Source organism: Leucoraja erinacea, chromosome 28 (genome assembly GCF_028641065.1).
Source record: "Leucoraja erinacea ecotype New England chromosome 28, Leri_hhj_1, whole genome shotgun sequence".
In the NCBI taxonomy this organism is placed as follows: domain Eukaryota; kingdom Metazoa; phylum Chordata; class Chondrichthyes; order Rajiformes; family Rajidae; genus Leucoraja; species Leucoraja erinaceus.
Genome location: NC_073404.1, coordinates 22290889 through 22317163, shown reverse-complemented (window position 1 = coordinate 22317163; position 26275 = coordinate 22290889). Strand labels below are relative to the sequence as shown.

Sequence of the window (26275 nt, the reverse complement as noted above, 5' to 3'; positions counted from 1 at the left end):
TCTGAACATTTGACTTCTTGGAATAGGACTAAACATAGAATTGTAATTCTGAGGATCCCTGCAGAAAGATGCCACCTCGCTTCAGTGAGCAGGTGGTTTTGCAAGTAGATCAGACATTAAGTGTGCCAATGTGACAGCAAGTTGGGAAGCTGCCTCCAAACCCTGCATTTAATGCCAATGCCTTTGGTCGGGTAAAACATCTCCTCTGGGACATGGGTGTCATTGGCAAAGCTAGTTAATCACTCACCCTTAAATTTCTTTGACAAGATAGTGGCAAAAGTTCCAATTCCACAGAAACCTTAATTTCCAAACAGACATTAATTAATGAACCAGATACAATTTTTAAATGAATAGAAGATTTCTTTGTTTCCATTTACAGGGATCATCAGAATTACAAATGATGTGAACCTTACATTTCAGATTTATTTAATCTCCAATTAAAATTCACATTTGCCAAGATGAAAATTGAAGGTAACTGTTGAAAATTAATTTGGTAACATTACCTTTATTGTACTGCTCCCTTAATTTCATTCATGTCACTCTCCCCACCATCTGCTCACTTTGAGTCACCAGGTGTAAGCTAAATGTCTTTACCAGACCCACCACGGCAAGATGCCTGTGCTGACACATGGTAGCTATGAGTATTAAGACAGTGAGCCCTCAAAGTGAGTAACCTTCTCCGAGGAGGAATCATCAGCTTGCTGCAGGATTGCTGAAGGCCCTTTGGAAGGTTAAACATACGAGTTAGAAGTGTAATATAACAATGTTTAGGATGATAATTATGCACATCTAATTTCACAATTGCTGCTATCTTTGGATCCACTGTGAGTGAATGTTGTATGCACTGACTGGACGAGATTGTATTCTGTCACTGTGTAAATATGATGGTGCCACCCAGCCATACATTTGGCCTGCTAGTTATTTGCATGGCTTACTCACTTCACTCATCTCCTGAATGTCTGTGTTTTCTTCTGGAAAGAGGTAAAGAAGAGTCTTGTTTGAGAGGAGTGCTTTATACTAGACTGTGGGACCCGTTGGGTCCCAGCTTCACAATGGAGGGCTGGTCCCCCAATGCAATATTCCATCTCTCCACCAATTCCAATATTGCTGACCAGTGTAGGGGGCTTTCTGGAGTGCTAGCATGGGCGTTGAGGGCTGTAGGGGCTGAAGGGAATGCCGGAGCTACTCTGAAGGTTTCCAGAGGGCTAGTATGGACATTGTGGGCTGAATGGATTATTGGGTTGGTAGATCAGTCACTCAGGCCTGGCAGCTCAGTCACTCCGGGCTGGCAGCTCAGAAACTGCCAGAAATGCTGCCCAAAACAGGTGACAGACTGTCAGTGAGAAGGGGGAGATGGCGGAGAATCAATTTTAGACATTTTCATCTTTTTTTACAGATCACAGCAATGAAGGAGGAAGGTCTATCCTTGCATAGATCTCTGGAGTGCTATTATGGGTGTTGTGGGCTGAAGGGACCGGTTTCCAGAGGGCTAGTATGGACATCATGGTTTGAATGGATTCTTGAACTCGCAGTTCAGTGAGTCATGGCTGGTGGGCTGGCACTTCAGTCACTTACAGCTGGTGGGCTGGCAGTTCACTTACTCATGGCTGGTGGGCTGGCAGTTCACTTACTCATGGCTGGTGGGCTGGCAGTTCACTTACTCATGGCTGGTGGGCTGGCAGTCCAGTGACTTATGGCTGGTGGGCTGGCAGTTGACTCAGTCACCCCTCCTCCCTTGACCCCCACTCTGCTCCTTGCCCTTCCCCTCCCCCCAGGCATTCAGTCCATCTCCCCTCAACCTTCCTATGCACTATTAGTAGCTCTCCAACAGAGCAGCCATTCCTGCCTATTAGGTTCCCATTGTGATGAAGAACACGCAGGCATGGCAAGTGGAAAAAGGATTTATTAAAGTTTAAAATGTGAATGACTCTTAAAATATAACAACAATTTAAATGTTATAGATGAGATTTATTAAGTTCAGTTGTTTCTTGTTATGTTGTGCTGCTCACTGCCTCTTGATGTCGCTTTGCTGTTGATCGGAAAAAAGAGACAATTTTAATGTACAGAGATTGAGCAGTGAAATGTTAACAAAGAACATCTGAGAATGTACCACACGCACGCACGCGTGCAGCCTCTCCACTGTAGGGCTTCCACAGTCAGAGGCACTTCCTAAATCAGTGTCACCTCTGCACTTATCAGGAATTACACAATCAGCGCGACCTCTGCACTCACCGGAAATTACGCAATCAGTGCGACCTATCCACTAAGTGGAAGTCACAGAATGAGCGGGACCTTTGGACTAAACACAGTCAGACCTAATAAAGCATTTATTCCTTCCAAACAGTCGGACCTAACAAAGCATTTGTAGATTTGTAGGTTAATTGACCTCTGTAAATTGCCCCTAGCGTGTAGGATAGAACTTGTGTATGGGTGATTGCTGGTCGGCGCGGACTCGGTGGGCTGAAAGATCGAAGATTTATGAGGATGTTGCCACAACCAGAGTGCCTGAGCTATAGGAATAAGTTGGGCAGGTTAGGACTTTATTCTTTGGATGACAGGAGGCTGAGAGTTATGTTATAGAGGTATATAAATTCATGAGAGGAATAGGTTGCATGAATGCACACAGTCTTTTTCCCCAGGAGGAATCAATAACTAAAGGGCATAGGAACCCGAGAGGCAGATTGTTCACATTGAAGCTGGTGGGTATACAGAATAAGCTGCCAGAGGAAGTAGTTGAAGCAAGTACAATAACAACCTTTATAACAGATTTGGACAGATAAATGGTTCGGAAAAGTTTAGAGATATGAACCAAACCAATGCAAGATCTAAGCAGGTCCCATATGCATGGTTTGGTTCATATCTTGGTTGGCGTGGACGAGTTGGGCCAAACTACCATTTTCCACGCTGTAAGGTTCTTTGACTCTTTAACCCATCCTTGGAGAAAGTTTAAATTCATCCCACAGTATTTCAATGTGGAACTGGGCTCTTGATTTTTCTTTGAATAAGGGGAGATGTTTATATGATCAAACAAATACAAGTTCTTGAGGCCGAGGAAAAGCTGAAATATTCAGTAGATCAAGCAGAATTCATTGCGAAGCAATGTTTTCCGCTCAGCTCTTGCATGACATGTGCTTTCAGCATTTTAGGTTTAAATTTCTGTTAATATGGATCCCCTGCCCTACAGCTTAAGTTCATGTGGTTTGATTACTATTGAGCGGCTGTGTTATAGAGAATATACGTGTTGCTTTATTGGACTGGCTGCTGCAGTGACTGATGGCTGCAGCTGGTCCAATTCTTTTACCTGCACAAACCTATATTTAGAGTTAAGAAAACTGCCTCCTGGGTAACCTTAACCTAGTTTTTTAATCTATTAAACAATGGTTCTCTTCCATCTCACCCTGTGCCAGTTACATGCTTACTGTGGAGTATAATATAGCTCCCTCCTGCTCACAGTCAGGTTAGAGAGGTAATCAATTTTGTAGCCGTTTGGTTTTCACACAACAATTTAGGGATTTGTCATAAAAGAGACTGCAACTGAAGCCACACAATGCTATGTCCCCTAGGAAAAGAAAGATCGGTTAATAGTTTAAAGATCACTTTTAATATACTGGATCAATGAAATGGCAGTTCACATGAGGATTTGTTATTCTATTTGCTATGGAGTGTGGTATTAACATTTCATTAATCTTTCAAGACAATGAGCATGGAATATATGCAACTATTTTCCTAAACAGTCTAATCCAACTCAATTATCACAAATGACATTTTAAAAAACTGCAGATGCTGGAAATCTGAAACAAGAACAGAAAATGCATGAGAAACTCAGCAAGCCAGGCAGCATCAGAAACAGATACCAATGGGAAAGATTTAATAGGTGTAACGGGTATAGTTTGGACCCAATAGCAGCACAGAGTAGTAACACAGGAATGGGTACACCGTACTCACACAGAGGCTCAGGATTGAGCGAGGGTTCCGAAGAGGGGCAGGCAGGAGACATAGTCGGGGTAGCAGAAGGTCCGGTAACCAGGAGATCCAACACACGATGCAAACAAACCAGCGAGGGACAGACGAAAGGACGGAATGGTCAGGGGCAGGCAGGTTCGAATCCGTGTAGGAAGTCGGGAAATCGCTGGAGAGTCTTGCATGAATGCTGAGAACAATCTGGCACTGTGTGAATGGTGAGGCAAGTCTATATACCGGGTTAATTGGTGATCAGAGGCAACTGAGTGCAACAGGTGGGGAGAGTTGGGCTGATGAGAGGGGAGTGGCAGGCAGGTGAGGAGAAGGAGGGACCAGTGGAAAAGTACTGGGAGGTGAAGTGGATGAGAATGAGGAGAGGGCAGACTGTGACAATAGGAGCCTGAGGGGCAGATTTTTCACGCAAATGGTCATAAGGTCATAAGGAATAGGAGTAGAATTAGGCCATTCGACCCATCAAGTCTAGTCCACCATTCAATCATGGCTGATCTATCCACCATGGTGGTGGATATAGTAATGGAACAAGCTGCCAGAGGAGGTAGATCAGGCAGGTAACATAACAGCATTTAAAAGACATTTTGACAAGTACAGGATACAAAAGGTTTGGAGGGATATGGGTCAAGCACGGGCAGGTGGGACTAGAATAGATGGGGCATCTTGGTCGGCATGGGCAAGTTGGGTTGAAGAGGCTGTTTCTGTACTGTATGACTATGACTTACTGAATATTGTCAACATATTCTGCTGTGTTTAAAATGACCCAGAACCTTTTTCATCTCTGTCCATACAGTGAAAGTAATGTTCTTCTCCTCACCTGGAGAGCACTTCATTCAAAGTGAGAATGCTATGAAACTGTTGGTGAGAGATTCAGTTTGTACTGTAGCAGAGGTAGACTGGTTTAAAGCTGTCCTAATTCCAGGGTGAAAGTGAGATTTAAAGCAGTTGCTTAAGATTTGTTTACAGTCATATTGAAGTTTGTATTGTTTTCAGTATTTGTTTAATTAAGTTCAGAGCTATGCAATTAAATGAAAAACTGGACTTTGATCAGGAGAAGGCACATATGTATGTGTAAGAAAGAACTGCAGGTGCTGGTTTAAATCGAAGGTAGACACAAAATGCTGGAGTAACTCAGCGGATGAGGCAGCATCTCTGGAGAGAAGGAATGGCCGACGTTACAGGTCGAGACCCTTCTTCAGATAGATGTCAGGGGAGGGGGCGGGACAAAGATAGAATGTAGTCGGAGACAGTAAGATTAGTGGGAGAACTGGGAAGGGGATGGAGATGGTGAGAGAAAACAAGGGCTATCTGAAGTTAGAGAAGTCAATGTTCATACCGCTGGGGTGTAAGCTACCCAAGCAAAATATGAGGTGCAGTTCCTCCAATTTGTGCTGGGCCTCACTCTGACATTGGAGGAAGCCCAGGACAGAAAGGTCAGATTGGGAATGGGAGGGGGAGTTGAAGTGCTGAGCCACCGGGAGATCAGACGGGTTAAGACGGACTGAGCGGAGGTGTTCAGTGAAACGATCGCCGAGCCTGCACTCGGTCGCCGATGTAGAGAAGTTGACAAATGGAACAGCGGATACAGATGATGAGGTTGGAGGAGGTGCAAGTGAACCTCTGCCTCACCTGAAAAGACTGTTTGGGTCCTTGGACGGAGAGTCGAGGGGGGAGGTAAAGGGACAGGTGTTGCATCTCCTGCAGTTGCAGGGGAAAGTACCTACAGAGGGGGTGGTTTGGGTGGGAAGGGACGAGTTGACCAGGGAGTTTCGGAAGGAACAGTCTCTGCGGAAAGCAGAAAAGGGTGGAGGTGGGAGGATGTGGGCAGTAGTGGGATCCCGTTGGAGGTGGTGAAAATGTTGGAGGATTATATGCTGTTTGCGATGGCTGATAGGTGGAAGGTGTTCTGAAAGGGGAAGGGGGAGTAAGAGCGGAGCTGCAGGATATCAAGGAGACCCATGTGAGAGCCTCATCATAATGGAAGAGGGGAACCCCCGTTTCCTAAAGAATGAGGACATCTCCAATGCCCTGGTATGGAACACTTCATCCTAGGCGCAGATGCAGCATAGATGCGGGAGTAGAGGATAGAATCTTTACAGGAAGCAGGGTGGGAAGAAGTGTAGTCAAAGATGGCTATGGGAGTCAGTCGGTTTATAGTAGATGTCGGTCAATAGTCTGTTTCCTGTGATGGAGATGGTCCAAGTGAATTTGAGTGCAGGATGGAAATTAGTGGTGAAGTTGATGAAGTCTGTGAGTTCTGCATGGGTGCAGGAGGTAGCACCAATGCAGTCGTCAATGTAGTGGAGGTAGAGTTCGGGGATAGGACCTGAGTACGGCTGGAACAGGGATTGTTCGACGTACCCTATGGGCCCATGCGAGTACCCACAGCTATGCCTTGAATTTGGAGGAAGTGGGAGGAGTTGAAGGAGAAGTTGTTGAGGGTAAGGACCAGCTCTGCTAGGCGGAGGAGAGGGTTGGTAGACGGAAATTGTCTGGTTCTGCGGTCGAGGAAGAAACTGAGGGCTTTAAGACCCTCTTGATGGGGGATGGAGGTGTAGAGTGACTGGACATCCATAGTAAAGATGAGGGAGTGAGGGCCTGGAAAACTGACACATTTGTCAGCTATGTAGATCAGGAGTGAGCTGATCTTACTAGCTGTGAAACTGATCTAACACAAAAATGAATCAACTTTATTGGACATCAAATAAATTATAATTACCTGCAGTTTGACAGATTCATGAAGTTGTTACTTTTTAAAAGGTTTTGTTGTAACTAACTAACTGAACAGCCTGGTTCTGCTTCTCTGATATAAGTAAGATTGCAGGAAACATGTGTAAAAAGACTCTGAAAATTGCCTCATTGTCTGATGTAAAACCACTTGATAATAAATTGCAAAATGTATCTCAAATGTAGCAGTTTAGTTTTGAAGCATTTCCCTTAGTTGCTTTCCCTTCAAATGTGATGCATTGTCTGTGAAGCTGTTACCACCCCCTATTAACTGTGCTCTTGTGAATTAATGTACACAATTTTCTGTGTATCCTTGTTTCTTCATATATGAATGACTACCTTTTATTCCTAATGTCCCTTTTATCTGTGGATCCCTGATGTTTCAGTGATTCCCTGTGTACTTGCAGGTATTAATGATTATCTGTGTGTCCATTGTACTGAATACCTGCATGCTATTATCTCCGTGGCTCACTACAGACTTTCACATCTTGGTTATTATTTTTGTATGCCACGTGCCAATAATTTCCCTTGTGACTCTCACATCGTGATTATGTGCATGCTTCTGCATCTCGTTGATTAAATGTGTACCTCTTGTGCTAGTGGCTGTAGATGTGTTTCCCCAGTCTCACTTATTTCTTGTTTACCCTTCAATCACAAGTATTTTGCTATGGTTTGCTTTTGAATTTCGTCAGATTTGCCAATATCTTTTTAGCATGAATAATGACAAGAGTATAACAAAATGATTAAAAAAAAATTGTCAGTACCTGTACTATTGTGAAGTGGTGAGAATTTGATGGGAACTCCTTGCATGCTATTTATTCCATTCCAGTGTTTCTATTACCACCCTGTTGTATCTTGTACTTGAGGTGCAGACTCTTTCGATCATATGTCAGACTCATAATATTATATCAAGCTTGGTCTGCACCCTTTGAAACATTTATGTTCAGTGGCATTGAGCACCGAATAGGGGAAAATCAGGACAGCCATCATTTCAAACAGTACAGCAAAAGTGATTGACTGATCCAATTATTTGTCAATTGTTATTTGAAAAACATGATTTGATCAAAGAGAAGCAAAGCAGACAGATTCTGAAGCATTTTAATAATTTAAAGGCAAAGTCAGTAGATGCCAAAGTAAATAGCTTGGGAGCAACAAGCAAGTAAGGGGTCCTGCTTTACTTTGAGCAATCTGACAGGACTTTGATCGGGAGAAAAACTCATGCTTCATAATGAAAATGAATCGGAGAAGAGATCTCAATTTAGAGGTTGTAATAACATTTTGTGAAAGTTGAAAATTAGAAATAAAAGCAAAAAAAAAAACAGGAAATAATGAGCAGCTCCAGCTGCATCTGTGGAAGGGAAAACTATTAACAAAGGTTACTTATTTCATCAGAACTGTAAATGTTGGAGATGGATATGTTCCAAGGTGCAGCAAAGGAAAGTAGAGAGGTTTAGTACAAGTTGTGATTTGATGACAAAATGGCGATGCAGGGCACATGCTTGAGGTAATAGGACAAATAACAAAAGATAAGTCAAGAGAAGCTATAAATGGAAATAGCAACATCTTATCTGAAATTCAAACCAATAACCTGCTGACATTTTTTTAAGAACCAGCCATCTTCAGTTCACTTCAGTATTTTAGATGTGCAGTTCAGATGAGGGATCTTTGACCTGAAATGTTAACTCTTTTTCATTTCCCAGTCATCGTCTGACCTGTTTATTCTTTCCATCATTTTCCTTTTTTTGGTTTAGATTACCAGCATCTGTTGTGTTTTTGATTTTCAGAGTATAAAGTAAATCGTGCTATTGTAACAAAGCTTTTCTGAGTTAAATATAAATGATTGTCTTTTTGTTCAGTTACTAAAAGTTCCAATGAAAAGCACATGCAGTTCTAGTTACAAATATCAACTTTATCACTGCTACTGTTTGATCTTGCATATCAGTCCGTTCATCTTTAACCTTCTAGGAAACCATTTCACCAAAACTAAATGAACTCTTGTTTGTGTATTTCTCTCCTACAGAATGGCACTAGTTATGAATCACTGATGAGACGCAACACAGAACTGCTGAAAGCTGTTGAAGAATTGGAGCGCACATGCATAACACTTAGAGAGGAGAACACTTTACTGGTAAGGGAAAGCTATTATTTTACATTGAAATCTCCTCTGTTATCCCTTACCTTTGTATCTCTGGAGATGAGTCAAAACCTTTGCTCCGCTGTCTGTATTATTCATTACACCTTTTTCTCTGCTGTTTAATCATTCTCTCTCCACGTTTTTGTTTCCCATTTTCCCCTATCTCTTCTCGCCCATGCTTTTTCCATTTTCTCTATCATTCGTCTTTATCTATCTCAGCCGCTTTCACTTTTGAATCTCGGTACTTAACCCTATTAGTGACAATTAATCCCATTCAAGTTATGGTTCAATATCTTGTTATGCTAGCACATTAGAAGGACCTCTCACTGGGGTGCTGTAGAGGGTGTTCGGTTTTGGTTAATCTTTACTTACAGCTGGGAGGATAGCAAGGTAGAGAGTAATCGCCTTAAAACATGTTTTCTTGTTCAGCGGAAAAGCAGCTCTCCAGAGACTGAAGAGAAAGTGAAGAGACTGAAAAGGAAGAATGCTGAGCTGGCAAATATTGCTCGACGTTTGGAGGAGAGAGCCCGGAAACTGCAAGAGGCGAACCTCAGAGTAGTGAGTCTATCAGTTGCAATGAATTAGTTTGATAGAGCACTTAAGTAAAGTTATAAATCAAAATTGTTAGGTTATTTCCATTGTATTTTTTATGCTGCTTTCAACATTTTGAACCATGATATTTTAAAGTGCACATGCGGCACCCTAAAAACATCAGATTTAAGAAGTGTAGGGAGTAACTGCAAATGCTGGTTCAAATCAAAGACAGGCACAAAAAGCTGGAGTAACTCAGCATCCAGAGATGCTGCCTGTCCCGCTGAGTTACTCTAGCTTTTTGTGTCTGTCTTCGGTTTAAACCAGCATCTGCAGTTCCTTCTTACACAAAAATCTGGAGTAACTCAGTGGGTCAGGCAGCTTCTGGAGAAGAGAGATTTAACTCGGGGCTCAAAGCAGATTTTAGAATTTCTTTACTGCAACCCCACGAACTTAAATTTCTCAGGACATAGATTTCCCTGTCTTTCCTCTTAATTCCATGGTGGAGGTAGTGTTGTCCCAGTCGTGAAAGATCTCAATTGCAAATGCAAGAATATAATATGGTCACAGAGTCAACAAGGTGTGCAATGTAGTGCGGAAGTGGACACTTTGGCCCATCACATCCAAGCCAACCTCTTTGCCCATATTTAGGTCCATATCCTTCTATGCCGTGCTTATTTAAGTGCCTTCCTGAAATTCTCTTAAGTGTAATGATTGTATCTGACTCCACCATTTCCACTGGCAGTGAGTTTCAGATATCAAACATTCTGCAATAACAATTTCCCCCTCAAATCAGCTTTAAAACATCTTCTTCTCACCTTAAACCTGTGCCCTCTTATTTTCGATAAAGATTCTGACTATCTGCCCTGTGATACCTTATAATTTTATACAACTCTGTCAGGTCACGCCTCGGCCTTCTTTGCTCCAAGCAAAACAAACTTGGCCTATCCAATCTCTCCCTATAACAAAAGTCCTCCAATCCTGGTGAATCTCCAGGTCCTTTCTATTATATGGAGACCAGAATTGCACATAATACTCCAAGTGTGATATAACCAGTGCATTGTAAAGTTGCAACTTCACATCCCATCTTTTAATTCTGTGCCTGAATCTTTGAAGGAAAACGTATTCCTTGTTTGCTACTCCATCTTCTTGTTTTACCACTTACAGGGATCTATGGATGAGCCCCCAAAGCCCCTTTGTTTCATTAATTAATTATATTTAATTAGGGCCCATGGTGTGCTGCACATCATGAATAGCTGCCTTATTATAATCCTTTGTTGCTTTCCTTTGTTCTTTAGTAAAGGAAAAAAAGGTGAATGTATTTTAATAAATCAATATTTTTACTTTTGTACCACATCGAAGGATTGTAGAATTGGTTCTGGTCTAATGACGTCGCCATTGAGAAACTGTTTTCATTAAAAGTAATAAACATTTACAAATGGTAGCAGTGTACCACACCAATAATGAGGAAGACCTTTCAGATCTGTGGCATTTGACCAGCATTTGTATTTTCCATTTTATTTTGCTTGTTTTGGCTGCATGTTTACATTTTTGTGAAGGATAAGTCAGAGCTTCACCAGATGTGCTTAATGACAAGTACTATGTACAGTTCACTGGTTTCATGCATTCATTCATTTCTCAGTCTAGTTACCTGAAGTCGCTCAATCAGAATGACAAAAAAATAATTCCTTGCCTCGACCAGCTGCTTCAGCAGGAATAGGGCACCATTCTTAGTTTTAAAGAACAGGCTATGCTGAGCACATCTGGTCAATTTTAATAGGATTGTTCTTACATGAATGGTTTTCCTGTGCACCATACAAATGAAGAGGTTACCACTCAATCCAGTGATTGAAGATGTCAGAGATATGATCTATTTAGTGCTCACAGCTACGACTGGCAGCTGTTTCTCTAAACCCCTTCAGCTCTTTTTCTCCCACTCTTAATCTAAAAATCCTTCTTTTGTACCAATCTTTTTATTTCCTTTCTCGTTTCAACATATTTTCCATGTGTAAGGTATGTTGATCTGTATAAAAGTTGTATCAGTGATGCAAGTAGCAGTCAATACATCAAAGCTACATGACAGGTTTATTTCTTGAATCTCAATTTTTTGCTGAAAAAACAATTTTTTTTAATGATATACTTAACTCAGCAATTATTTGACACATAAGGAAGCTCCACCACAATTTGACCTTTAATGGATTGAAATTTGGAGGCAGAGAACAACTTGCTGATGGTATAAAGGTTCCGGAAGAAGGGTTCTGACCCAAAATGTCACCTATTCCTTTTCTCCAGAGATGCTGTCTGACCAGTTGAGTTACTCCAGAATTTCAAAGGGTTCAACTGTCTTTTATTGTCACGTGTGCCAATTAAGGAAAAGTGATATTCGATTTACCATACAGCCATACTGAAAAAAAGCAAAAAGACACACAACTACATAAAAGTTTGCTTAAACATCCACCACAGCAGATTCCCCACATTCCTCACTATGATGGAAGACAATAAAGTCTAATCTTCATCCCTCTTTATTCTCCCATGGTCGGGCCAATCAAACCATCCGCAGTTGGGGCGATCGAAGCTTCCGCAATCGGCAATTGAAGCCCCCGCCTCGGGGTGATCGAAGCCTTCGCATTGGGGCGGTCGAAGCTCCTGCAGCTTGGAGCTCCCGAAGTTAGTCTCTAACCAAGGACCATGAGCTCCACGATGTTAAAGTCTGCAGGCTCCCGTGGTTGGAGCTCTGAGGTCGATCCCTGAACTACAGGGATAAATATAGCAAGTTAGGGCTTTATTCATAGAAGTTTAAGAGGCTAAGGGGTGATTATGTAGAGCTGTATAAAATAATGAGGGGAATTGACAAGGTGAATGAACAGTCTTTTCCCCAATGTAGGGGAATCAAGAACCAGCGGATATAGGTTTTAGGTGTGAGGGGAAAGATTTACTGGGGACCTCAGGGGCAATCTTTTCAATTAGAGGCTGGAATGAGCTGCCAGAGGAGGTAGATGAGACAGGTACGGTAACGATATTTTAAAAGTGCTTCGACAGATACATGGATAGGAAAGATTTAGAGGAATGTGGACTAGCATCTTGGTAAGCATGGATGAGGTAGGCTGAAGGGCCTGTTTACATGCTGCATGATTATGATTCTCTGACTCAATGACTCTACCATTACTTTTATTTGTTATAAAAATATTGGAGAGCATGAATTAAATATGAATGTTAAATGAGCATAATATATTCTGAAAGATCCATTCCTTTAAAGAAATGTAACTCCTGAAGAATTGGTAAATTAGTTTATGAGTTTCACATAAAATGGTTCAAATCCAAATAGTGTTAAGATTTCTAGAATCCCTGGTTGTTTGCATTTGTATTGATGGTCCTCCTGTTTATTCTATCTAGGCCCTGAACTTTATACACCTCAGTTAAAATGTCCCTTGTTTTATAAATCATTATTGACATCTCTATTGACATCTCACCTTTCTAATGCATTCGTATCTTTCATTTTTGAGCCTAAATCATTTATATGCGAACCGAGTACAGAACCTTACAGAACCTCACTGGTGACCAATACTGTACACAGTTTGCTTGCTAAGGTGTAACTAGCGGTGCACATAATGGTAGCTTGACCACCTAGTTCTTATTTTCTGTGCTATAGCTAATAAAGCAATGCGGTCCCCATTCCTTTTTAATCATCTGAATGACCCATCCTGTACCCTTTTAGGATCTAGGAACTTGCACTCCAAAGCCCCTTAGTTTTGCTATACCATTCAGTTTTCTCCAACTTATTGTATAATCACTTGTTTTGTTTCACCCTCCTTTTACCTCCATTCGTGTTATTTTTCTCCTTAACTGACCAGATCATCCCTATATTCTTGCAGATTCCCCACTGTCAACCACAATGCTAATCATTTTATTATCTGAAAATGTAATATGTCATCTACATTCAAGTCTCAAACTTTTATATATTATGCAAAGTACGGGATTAAGTACAGAACTTTCTGGAACCACAAATCCTCATTAGTGAAAGCTTTACATACATTAAAAAAAACATATTTCACTTACCTAGAAGCTACTTTCATATTCAAGTTGCCATTCTCCCATGGATCCCACAAACTTTTATTTTCTTGATCGGCTTGCCATGTGAGACCCGATCAAAAGCTCAGCTAAAATCCACGTAGACTGCATCACCATGCGCCACTCTCCTCAAAAAAATTAGATTGGATAGTCCTCAAACAATTTTTTTCCTTTCTCAGCATTGTCTCTCCATAATTTCACTTATGAGTGAATTCAGTGAGAGAGTGCATAGTTTTCTAATTAGTGATTAATCTGTTTGTAATTAATACTATGGTTGATCATAAATGCAATTGGTTTGAAATTTCTGCTTTGGGATCACCATGAGTCCATGAAGTACATCCACTATAATCAGTGATCAACGGAGTAAATTCCCAAGGCTTATGTAATATTGGGCACTGAAGCCCCAGCAGACATCTGAATTGCAATTCAACCGTGTGCACAATTTGCAACATGTTGCTTGTAATTGTTTTATATTGATTCACTTTGATCCTTCCTGTTTATTTTCTATTTCCATATCTGGAAGGTGAATGACTTGGAGGGTGGTGTTCTCATGCGACTTTTATCCTTGTCCTTCTTGGTGGTGGTGGTTACATATTAAGGTGCTGTTGGAGGAGGCTAGGCTAGTAAATGTAGTGGATTTTATAGACAATATATACTGCAACGCTGAGGGATTGAGGTGGAGGAAATTAAAATATAAGGCAATGTATCAGGTGCCAGACAAGCATGTTATTTGTTCAGGCTATTGTTGAGATTCTTGAGATTTGTTGGACATGCAGTCAATCAGGCAGGATGATATTGCTACATAATGTGATGGAGGACGATAGATTGTGTCCTCAATAGAATTGTGCGATGGTCGCTCCTACCGATACCATGGACAATGAGGAGGAGGTCAAGTCTACTGATCCCACATGTTAGTTCCCTCACTTAATGCGACTGGCACAATCTAGCAGCTCTGTCCTTAAGGCATTAGACAGGTTACCACAGCTTTCCCTTCAGTATTGTGCCACATTAGAGCTTTTGAAAGGGCAATTTTGCTTTATGCTAACTGAATTTGAAATTAAGCAGCAGCAGATTGAGGAGCACCTGGCTTATCTGGAGCATTGAAGGATGAAAGAGAGGTGTATACGATGTTGAGTGGAGGGAGAGCCACAGGACAGGAAGCAGGAGTAAATTGTTTCAAAGGAGCAGATTGCTTTCCAGTAAACCTGCTGAGCCTTGCTTGTGCCTTCCTGGTTGAAAATCAGAACATTAAGCTTTGATCCAAGTCTGAACAGATAATACTGTCTCCTGTCCCGAATCAACCTGTATATTCTATTTTGCTTTTAACAAGGTCAGTAACGCACATTGCAACACAATTTATAGATAGACATGGAAATCTACTGCATGATCTCGGTAATTTTTAATAATGATAATCCAACAGATCCAGTAGAAGAGTTTAACAGAAAACTCTCAAATTGTGACAGCAAATATTGATAGACTAACGAGTCTGCATTGTTTACCACACAGTGTACCAACCCGTTATATGCTGCCATCGGCTGCTTCCGTGTTAGAATGCGCCCCAATTCTCCTTAAAGAGTTAGTATTTTGGTGCTGCTGAACTCATCAATAGTGTTTAATAGTACCTATCCAACCATCAGGCTGATAAATCAGGCTGCATCTACCTCTCTTAGACAGTACATCAGTGTTGAGTGTGGCTTGCTTCCACTCCAATTCTGTGGGGTCCTGAGGTGGCCAATGTGGGAACTGCAGACCCTGTCACTGACGGGACAGGAGGTAGGGGCTGTCCCACTGCGGCGACCTAATCCGCGAGTTAAGAAGAGTGTCTTCGACCTTCAAGTTCGAGGGCACTCGCCTGGAAAACCTCAAGCTGGATCGACCATCAGCGTTGCAACCGCAAGCTGGATCGACCGACCGCACACACACAAACACATCGCAAAGGCGGGGGCCAGGGAAAGCGGGGGAGCGCTGTCTGAAATTCAGACCCGCGATGAAGAGGAAGGTTAAAGACAGCTGCACAGTGTACGGTAAGTCCTTTAGAGAGCGTGGGGGGGGGGGAAGAGAAGAGGAGAGAGGGTGAGAGAGGGGGAGAGAAGGAGAGGGAAGGGGAGAGAAGGGGAGGAAGAGGGAGAAGGAGTGGAGGCATTTTTAAGGTATAATAAAGTTTAGCGGGCATTTTACCTTTTTTGGTTTTCCTTGGTCCTGAAAACTCCAATGAGCCAATTAAAATGCCCGGTCAGCGAAGGAGATTGCCCACAGCTGCCCTCGATTGCCTGTAACTACACAGTGACCCCACTCCACTGCACTGCACTACGAGCTCAAAAGAACCATGCCGACCAATTTTTACTCGTGGAAATTTTTTCAACATGCTGAAAATTTTTCCGCAACCTAGCCGAGGCCGTGAGTATTTGGGAACTTCCCTCGAGCATGGAGGAGAGTTCCAGTAACCTCCTAAGACCTCCTAGGACCTCGTGTCGACCATGCTGCGAGTTTGAGTCGAGGGCAAACTTGTCTAAACTCACAGGTTAGGTCGCTGCAGTGGGACAGCCCCTTTAGGCAGGTGGGGTGATTTGTGAGGTGCTGTTCACCCGTTTATGTGAGTGTGTTTGTGTTCCAGACAGATAGACATGATTCTCAGTGCTATCTTGAGTGCTCCTTCCTTATTTTGTTCAGTTGCACACCAGGGTTCCCTTAAGTGGTTGAAGATGTTACACTTTTTCAGGGAGGCTCATAGAACATTCCTGAATAATTACCTCTGCCCAGCTCATTATCTGTGGTCTTTTTGGACCTCAGAATGAAATGTTTGTGATTGTGATTGTAGGTTTACAAATAACATACCCCACCCAGTATGCCTTGCCCTTGGAGAAACAAGGAACTGCAGATGCTGGTTTACAAAAACAAACACAAAGTGCTGGAGTAATTCAGCTGCTGATTTGCTAAGTTACTCCAGCACTTTATGCCTTTGGAGAGTTCACTTGGGTTTTATTCAGTTATCCTGCCAGTGCATGTGGGAGGATTTTGCAGTGCATTGCTGGAGCTCTCTGGTGCATTGGTAGAGATGCTTGCATAGGTAGTCAATGATCAGAACCATACAGGAGACAGGAATCTCTGCTCTCTGGTAGACCATGAGGCATGTCCAAGGTATGAAATTGTGTCATTCAGATGGCCAAAGACTGCTATTACATTAAAGGCGATATGAAAGTGATGTTAGAATTTTGTATGTCCACCTTATCAATAGGCAAATAAATCTGAATGGGAGGACATGTCAACAGATTGTGTAGGAAGGAACTGCAGATGCAGGTTTAAACCGAAGGTAGACACAAAATGCTGGAGTAACTTAGTGGGACAGGTAGCAGCCCTGGAGAGAAGGAATGAATGACATTTTGGGCTGAGACTCTTCTTTAGACTGAGAGTTAGGGGAGAGGGCGACATAAACATATGGAAGGGTAAGGTGTGAAAACCCAGATCAAAGCAGACGATGCTAAGGAAATGTAGAATGGTCCATTGATAGCTGAGGGGAAGGTGACAAGGAGGCATAAAAGCAGTAACATTTAATAAGGGGGACAGGGAAACATGTCGGAGAACTAGGATGGGGAGGGGCGGAGAGAGAGGGAAAGCAAGAGTTACTTGAAGTTAGAGAAATCAATATTAATAATGCTGGATTGAAGGCTGCCCACGGGAAGCCGAGGACAGAAAGGTCAGTGTGTGAATAGGAGGGGGAGTTAAAGTGTTTAGCAACCGTTAATCACGTAGGCCTAAACTGACTGAGCGGAGGTGTTCAGTGAAACAATTGCTGAGCCTGCGCTTGGTCTCGCCGATCAAAACGTGATGCACTGGTGTAATGCTTAGGTGAGGTCTGCTACATGATCTTACCAGGTTGTATACAAAACAAAGCGTTTCACTCTCCATGTGATATAAAGAATCATTGAATCGTAGTTGAGTCTTCAATTGACACTGCAATAGGGTGGAGTTTCAACACCAGAGGATGAGGAGAGGTGGCTTTAACCATTGTTAGGCAGTTGTTTCTTTGAACAAGACATCCCTGGTGTGAGCAGTCTTGTTCATATTGTAACGATAGTAAGGGAGGTGGATAACATTATTCATGTTTTCATTGTGGACCAAACATTCTGGTGTTAATCTTCCCAATGTATAATTACAGAATGTAATAATTCATCAAAGTTAGAGATCACAAAGCTGATTATTGGTACTTTCAATGGGAAACTGCAGGAGCGATGGACAGCTGTTAAAATGTGCCACATTTCTAATTAAAGGCAGGCTGATAAATCATGGAAAAATGTGCACAATTGAGACACAAATCAATTAATGCCGACCTGCCCTCATTATGCAACCAATCCCTGATCTTTTTGTGTCTTAACCATCTCATTTATCTTTTCATTCAGGTAAACTCTCCTGCTCCAGTTAAAGGCTACAGTTTGGAACACTACAAGAAAGCCTTTGCCAGACAACGTGCCAAAGATCTCTCCGAACATGCTGACATTATCCTTGCTAAAGACAAAGAGATAGAAGAATTGAGGCAAGAATGTCGTGACCTTCATGCAAAACTGGGACCATCAACGGTAAAAATAAAATTTGTGCTTTGGAATGCTGCTTTTCCATGATGAATTCTTGTCCTTCAGTTTTGTTGAAGATGAAATTATTTTCTGCGGTATCTTTAATAAACAGGCCATAAATTTTAGACATATGAATTTTGTTCAGAAGATAACTGGAGTCCACTTGTAAGATGTTTATGCATGCCCGTAGAGTTTATTTTCATTGTATTTGCAGCACCCCTACTGCATTAAACATACAATAAACACACTTCAATAACGAATGAAAGACAATGTGAGGTAGATTTACTGTAGAGACAGATTGATGTTAGAGGCCTGAATCATTTGATGTCAACATTATTTGAAATGTAAATCTCTTTCTAATACTATTTGATGTAGAGGAAATACTGCTATAGGAGTAATGCCCCAATTACATGTGCACAAAAAGAAGTCACGGGGAGATGTCAAGTAATTTTAACATAATAGGAAATTAATACAGGTATTTCAAAAATTTAGATGTTAGTTTTCAATGCTTCTGAATTCAATGCTTCTGAAGTTCCATTTGAAATTATATGCTCAGATATGTTGTACACCTGAAGCTCCTTGAAGCAGCAAAATCATTGCTTTCAAAAAACAAACTGCTGGAGGAACTCAGTGGGTCGAGCAACATCTGTGGACGCAAAGGGATGGTCGACGTTTCATGTGTAAACGATGCATCATGACTGGGAGTGTAGAGGCAAGATAGCAAAAGGATTTGAGTATAGGAGCAGGGAGATTCTACTGCAACTGTACAGAGTCTTGGTGAGACCACACCTGGAGTATTGCGTACAGTTTTGGTCTCCTAATCTGAGGACGGACATTCTTGCCATAGAGGGAGTACAGAGAAGGTTCACCAGACTGATTCCTGGGATGTCAGGACTTTCATATGAAGAAAGACTGGATAGACTCGGCGTGTACTTGAGTTTAGAAGATTGAGTGGGGATCTTATAGAAACTTACAAAATTCTTAAGGGATTGGACAGGCTAGATGCAGGAAGATTGTTCCCGATGTTGGGGAAGTCCAGAACAAGGGGTCACAGTTTAAGGATAAAGGGGAAATCTTTTAGGACTGAGATGAGAAAAACATTTTTTACACAGAGAGTGGTGAATCTCTGGAATTCTCTGCCACAGAATGTAGTTGAGGCCAGTTCATTGGCTATATTTAAGAGGGAGTTAGATGTGTCCCTTGTGGCTAAAGGGACCAGGGGGTATGGAGAGAAAGCAGGTACAGGATACTAAGTTGGATGATCAGCCATGATCATATTGAATGGTGGTGCAGCTTCGAAGGGCCGAATGGCCTACTCCTGCACCTATTTTCTATGTTTCTAAGATCACCAATATAAAGAGGCGAGAGGGAGGGATGAGACGGGGTGGTGGGGAGATAGGTGGGTCTAGGTGCTGAACGGATGGAGCAAGGTGGGAAGAGTAACTCATCTAGATCATGGTGGGTGAGGACAGAATGGAAAAAGTGAACAATGGGAGAGGGAACCTAGGTGGACCAGTAACAGTGGGAAAGGAATACAGTGGGTGTGTGTTACCTGAAATTGGAACATTCAATGTTCATACGATTGGGTTGTAGGCTCGCTAACAACACCTCACCTCATATTCCATTTGAGTAACACTTATGAATACACCACTGTTGTTACCGACTTCATGAAATGTGTGGTAGTGTTCCCTTTGTATTATGGTTATTAATTTATTGTGCTTTGGATTATTATATATTATCTGTGTTATTGTGTTTACAAACCTGTTAATCTGCAGCAATTAAGAATATCATTGTTCCGTTGCCATACATGTGACAATTAAACACTCTTGATTCACAACTCTCTTGTTTGACCCCTCTCTCTCATGTCTTTAATCTGGCTATTTTTCTTCTACACGCTGTCCTAAAGTAGGGACTTGACCCAACAAAATTAATGTGTAGGACGGAACTGCAGATGCTGGTATACACCGAAGATAGGCACAAAGTGCTGGAGTAACTCAGCAGATCAGGCAGCATCTCTGGAGTCTGAAGAAGGATTCTGACCCAAAATGTCAGCCATCCATTTTCTCCAGAGGTGCTGCCTCGCCTACTGAGTTACTCTAGCACTTTGAGTCCATCTTCCAAAAAAATTAACCATCCCTTTGCCTCCACAGATGCTGCCTGATCTGCTGAGTTCCTCTAGCACTTTGTTATTTGCTGCAGATCCCTGCATCTGCAATCCCTTGTGTCAGCATCATTCCTTTGCAGGTTTTCCACTGCCTAATCATTAGTGGTTATAAACCACCCTCTGCTGGATGGAGGCATTATTACCGAAGATCACTCACTCGGTGCAGAATGAGATAGAATTTATTTGGGTTCCATAAGCACCTCCTGCTATCTCATTTCATCTTGAAAAATAAGTATTTGGGTTCCATAAGCACCTCCTGCTATCTCATTTCATCTTGCATCATTCTATTGCTTTGTCCCAGTGTATCTATCGAGCTGCCCCTTAAATACCATTTGCCTGAACCACTGCAAAGATTAATTTCTCATTCAATACTGCAGATCAGCAGCTTTCTTTATTCTTTATTGAATTTATAGGTTGTCCCAGTAAAGAAGCAACACTGGCATATACGTGTGAATATAGAAAAGTGCCCACATATGTCAGGTTAATAAATAATCTATTCTGGCTAATTACCTCGCAGTCAGTCTATTCTCAGTCATCAGCTAAGCGATGGAAGCTTTCATTGACAGTGATGTTAAAGGGCACTTCCCAACCCATAATCTACACAGAGGTGTCCAGTATGGGTTTCTCGAGGACCAGTTGGCTCCAGACCTCATCACAGCTTTGGTCTAAACATGGACTAAAGAGCTGAATTCCAAAGATGTGAGAAGGACTGCCTTTGCCATCAAGACAGTATCTTGACTAAGTGTCAAAAGCAAAACATGCCAATGTTTTTAGTCATACATCCCTAAAGAAAGATATTGTGGTTCATGGAAGTCAGTCATCCTGGTTCTGATGAGGTTCCACACTTTCAACGTATGGTAAGTTAGGGTGAGGTATTTTTATTTCTTATAACCCAATACAAACTTCAGAGGTGGAAATGGCAGTCAGCAAATGGTATTCACCTCTAGTGAAATATGGGAGAGAGAGAAAAGCCAAGTGGCCAAGATGACTACATTTTGTGGAAGTGTATCCAACTGCAACTCCTTTCACAGTGCATGGAGCAGCAGTTGGACTTACTGAAGGGCATAGAAACTGTGTTATATAGATAGGTTTTCAGTGAGGTGGACACATCGCAGGTTATGCCAGATAGTTGGGCAACTGCCAGGAGAGGAAGGCACATGGTGCAGGAATATCCTATGGTTATTAGCCTTTCTAACAAGTATACTGTTTTGGGTATGGTTGGGGGAGATGGCTTCTGGGGGAAAGGCAGTAGCAGCAGCTGGATCATTGGCACCACAGCTGACTATTGTATAGTAAGGAAGGTCAAAGTCTAGATGTTAGATAGTGATAAGGAACTCTGTAGTCAGGGACACAGACTAGCATGTCTGTGGAGACAAGCAAAACTACAAGATGGTGTGTGAAAGTATGAAGGATGTGTCTGAAAGAGCGCAGGGCATTCTGAAAGCAGCCAGAGATCATGATCCACGTTGGTACTAATCACTTAGGCAAGAGAGATGCGACTAGAGTGAATTAGGCAGAAGGTTACAAAGCAAAATCTCAAGGACTATAATCTCAGGGTTACATCCTGTGCCACCAAGACGAGGAAACCTTGGTTGACAATGTAGGTGATACAATTAGTAGGTTTCATCGCATGTCCTGTTTATTTGTGGTGTTTGTGTCATGTTCCTTTTTCCTAATATTAAGTTTCTCTTTGGTGTTGTCAGCCACCTTGTGTTTGCAGATTCCCCCTACTTCTCACCTCCTCACCTCCTTGCCTGCAGTTGGTATTCGGCCTCCTTACCCTGGACCTGTACTGACTGCCAGCACCTCCAATTCTTCTGGATGATCTATGACCTGAAGTGTTGCGTTTATTTCCCATTCCACAGATGTGGCCCGACCTGCTGAGTATTATTTCAGTGTTTTCCATTTTTTTTTGCTGGATTGCAGTTTCCGCCAGATTTATTTTTGTGTGAGTTAATGTTCTGAGAATAGTAAATGCTGACAGTGAAAAGCATTGACACTTCTCTAAGGCCAACTGTCTTCCACCAAATCTGGACAATTTAGGTTACTCTGTACATAGATGACTCAGTAGCATCACTGGTAGAGCTGCTGCCTCACAGCGCCAGAGAGCCTGGTTCAATCCTGACCATAGGTGCTGTCTGTGTGGTGTTTACACATTTTCCCTGTGACCATGTGGGTTTCTTCCGGATGCTCCAGTTTCCTCCCACATCCCGAAAATGTGCTGGTTTGTAGGTGAATTGGCCTCTGTAAATTGCCCCTAGTGTGTAGAGGGGGGGGGGGGATGACAAATGTGATGATATGGAATGAATGTGAATGGGTGATTGATGGTCAAAGTGGAGTTGGTGGCTCAAGGGGTCTGTTTCCATGCTGTATCTCTAAACTAAAAAAATTATATAGTAGTTTCTAAGAAAAAATCTTAAGTAATAAGCAATCGAAAAATGTGTGTTCACGTTTATTAATTTTTTGACTTCCCATTTCAAGGTCTAAACTCCCAGAATGAATCTGAGCACCTTTTCTTTGCTTGTGTCTTCACAGGGGGCTCCAGATCAGTTAAAGCAGAGTGACTTTGAGCGAGTGTTGAGGGAATCTCAGAAGGAAGTATTGCGACTGCAGAGACAGTTATCTGTGGTGTCTCTGCAAGGATCTTTGCACTTGAGGGGCCAAGGGACAGTGAGTAAAAAACACATGTCATAATGTTTACCTCTTATTGAAACAGTCTTACTTTCTTTTTGGCCTTTGTGATCAAGCAGCAGTATCTCACCAACTCTCTTACCTATCTTGTACAAACTGTAACCCTGTTTTTTTCATCTCCTATTCTTCTCTCCCCATGCATTCACCATTCCGCACCTCATCCCCCCCCCCCCCCCCCCCCCCCCACACAAAAATACTGACTGGAAAAAAAACTGGAACAAACCATAACGAGAGCAGTTGAGTGCAATCTTCTTCAGTAAGACCAAGCAACCTCCACCACCCAAAACACCGTTCCTAGAAATGTCTGTGAAGTTGAGAGCATCAAAGAAACTGAAAGAAAACAGTTGAAGGGGCCCAACCTGTTGGGAAACCTGTCCGGTGAGCCTGCACCAGTTTCAGGAACACCAAGATCATCTCTTGCAGGGATGCAGATGATATTGTACGTTTTTGGACATTGCAGGAGAGTTTGACCACCGAGGGGAACATAGCCTTAAAACACTGAGACCTGTAGACTAAGAAAAGTACTTGGAGTCACAGAGTGATACAGCATGGAAACAGGTCCTTCTGCCCAACTAGTCCCACCTGCCTGCGTTTGACCTATATCCCTTCAAACCTGTCCAATCCATGGGTCTGTCTAACTGTTTCTTAAAGGTTGCGATAGGCCCTGCCTCAAACTACCTCCTTTGGCAGCTCGTTCCATACACCCACAACCCTTTGTGTGAAAAAGTTACCCCTCAGATTCCTATTAAATCTTTTCCCCTTCACCTTAAACCTGTGTTCTTGATTCCCCTACTCTTGGCAAGAGACAGCGCAACTTCCCTATTTATTCCTCTCATGATTTTATGCATCTTAATAAGATCACCCCTCGTCCTCCTGCACTGCAAAGAATAGTCCCATCCTACTCGAGCTCTCCCTATAGCTCAGACCCTTGAGTCCTGACAACATCCTCATAAACAACATTGTCTCGTACTTATTAGATCATATTTTCTTCCACCTGCGACTCGATATCATAACTAACCAGGCTGTACAGATTTAACAAAATCATAGCGAATCATTGTTAGTCCCGCACTTGCAGCTAGTGCTAATCTGCCATTCATACTGACAATGAAACCACAGCTGTCGTTTTATGTTGAGTCACCATAGCTGCAGCCTATTTCCCATCTACATCCCAATTCGGCATCCATTATCCTTCCACATGGAGCCGAATTCCTACTTCCAGTCTGAGAATGGAATCTGCAAATGACCTACAGTGTAACCCAAGTCGTAATCAACCATCTAAAATTTAATTTAAAATTTAATGCCAAATAGGTCAATTTAACATCTCTCCCTAATGCACTTTTTTTTGTTGCTATTTTCCATTCTGCCACTCCCCTTGCCACTGCCAGAACCATGACCCAGTACTCTGCGGATGTAGTGCTTCCAACTATCTGCGGCACCATTTCCTGCAGTGCTTTCAACGATCTTTGCCCCAATGAATTTCCTCCCTGAACTCTCCACCACTCTTTAATTAAGACTGACCTTAAAACCTACCTCTGTAACTCAGCATTTGATGAGTCCTTGACCAACTTCCCGTTTTTGCGCAGTATGGTTTGTTTGATTACATTCGTGAAGTGCCTTGGACATTTTTATGGATTAAAAAATCACATAAATTGAAATTTTAAATGATTTCATTTGGGCAGCACTCCTCTGCAATTTACGATTTATATTAAAATATTACTTTTAACTGATCAATCATGATTTGCACATGCTCCCCCTCCCAATCGGCAAATGCAGGAGAGTTTGCAGCAGGGCTGGAAGCAGTGATGATACCTGATAAGACAGTTATATGGATTTAGGCACAACCATGATCAGAAATGGAAGGGGAGGTTTGGATCAATTTATCCATTATTACTGCAGTATCTGCATCACCTGCTGATCTCCTATCTGCTCTTCTGTAGAAATGTAACAGTAAATCTAATCCTCATTTCTCCTTAAGATAGTAAATGGGCTGGGTCTTCCTGTTGAATGCTTAAATGACACTTCACTCTCCATCTGTGACAGTGAGACTGTCCTATAAATCCTTTAGCTGTTGCTTGGTAGCAGCTGGGGCTTTGCCTGGTTGGGTACAGCGTCGTCAGCACAGGCTCTACGTTCATCCAGCTTCAATCACGCAGAACAAGACGGTAATATTCATCATTTTCTTTCCAATGGTGTTAAAATTACAGAAGGATTTTATTATGGAGCGGGTTGAAATAGTTTTGGCCTGATTCCTCAAGAGCTTGCTGAGAATATTTTAACTTCTGGCTTGCTGCCTCTCCATTACAGAACTGGAACATTTTAATATTTAATATGTTTCTGATTGATTGTATTACTTGCTCTGACTGCACTTAATGCTTATGACTCCCATAACGAGTTTGCATAAAAACTGGCTATGACCATTGTGTTGTGCACCCTGCATGCATGTCTCCCAGGGACAGTGTTATATAGAGGTTTATTGTTTGCTCAATTACAGTAGATGTGTTCTGGTTTTGGTTTACAATGCTGCTCTACGCCTGACAATTGCGTGTACATCGGAATTGGTGTAAGGTTATAACATTTAAGAATGTCTGAAGAAGGGTCTCAAACTGAAACGTCACCCATTCCTTCTCTCCAGAGATGCCGCCTGTCCCGGTGTGTTACTCCAGCTTTTTGTGTCTATCTAAGGTGATAATGTTGTTGTCAGCAGCAAGCATCACAGATAGGCCTCACCATTTAATAATGGCGAAAGAGGGTGAAATGCTGGAAATAAACATTTGGCTTATTTACTTAATATTATTTTATTCAAATTATTCTGGATTTCTGTAAGGACATCAGTCAGCTTATTTTTTTTTTTTACAGCCCCTGCATTATCTGCTATTCAATGCAGTATAAATCTGAGCTAATGTTTATTGGGAGGAGAAATTTATGAGTGAGGTTTGGTTATCCATTGGGAGCGTCACATATCTGAGTCTGGGGCTGGAATCTACTGTATGTTAGTTATTTATATGAGCCAGGGTCAGGTACCCCCTAAGAGCAGTTTGTGCCTATTCATCCTTATTCTGCATCCTCGGGTCATTGTTGGTTTACCTGGATCACAGCAGCCAAACGTTGTGCAGCTCTGAGCTCAGCAAAAATACTCGGATATAAATTCACTATCTAAAATTAATACCTGCATTAATATTTCATGAAGCAGATGGAATCTGAGTAAACAATGTTCTGTACCTATTAACGGAAACGAGAAACAAGTTGGTGTACCAATTCGACAAGCATATTGTAAATAAACCTTTTTGGTACAAGTACCAATAAAGCAAAGATGGATTTAGCAAGTACAGATTAGAATTTTTCTATAACTGCAGAAAGCAGTTCAATCAGTTTGAATTGTTTATCTTATCCTACAATTTGCTGAGAATATCCTGTTCAGCA

The 26275-nt window shown here is 42.0% G+C and overlaps 1 protein-coding gene across 1 annotated transcript in view; it reads left to right on the top strand.

The window, feature by feature from the left end:
* LOC129710466 (peripheral-type benzodiazepine receptor-associated protein 1-like) overlaps positions 1–26275 on the top strand; it is a 134259-nt gene that overhangs the window by 33460 nt on the left and 74524 nt on the right. Inside the window, exons 2-5 of the mRNA XM_055657421.1 lie at positions 8720–8827; positions 9263–9391; positions 17830–18006; positions 22700–22834. Of these exons, the coding sequence (XP_055513396.1) occupies positions 8720–8827; positions 9263–9391; positions 17830–18006; positions 22700–22834 (549 nt within the window). The remainder of the gene's footprint in view (positions 1–8719; positions 8828–9262; positions 9392–17829; positions 18007–22699; positions 22835–26275) is intronic.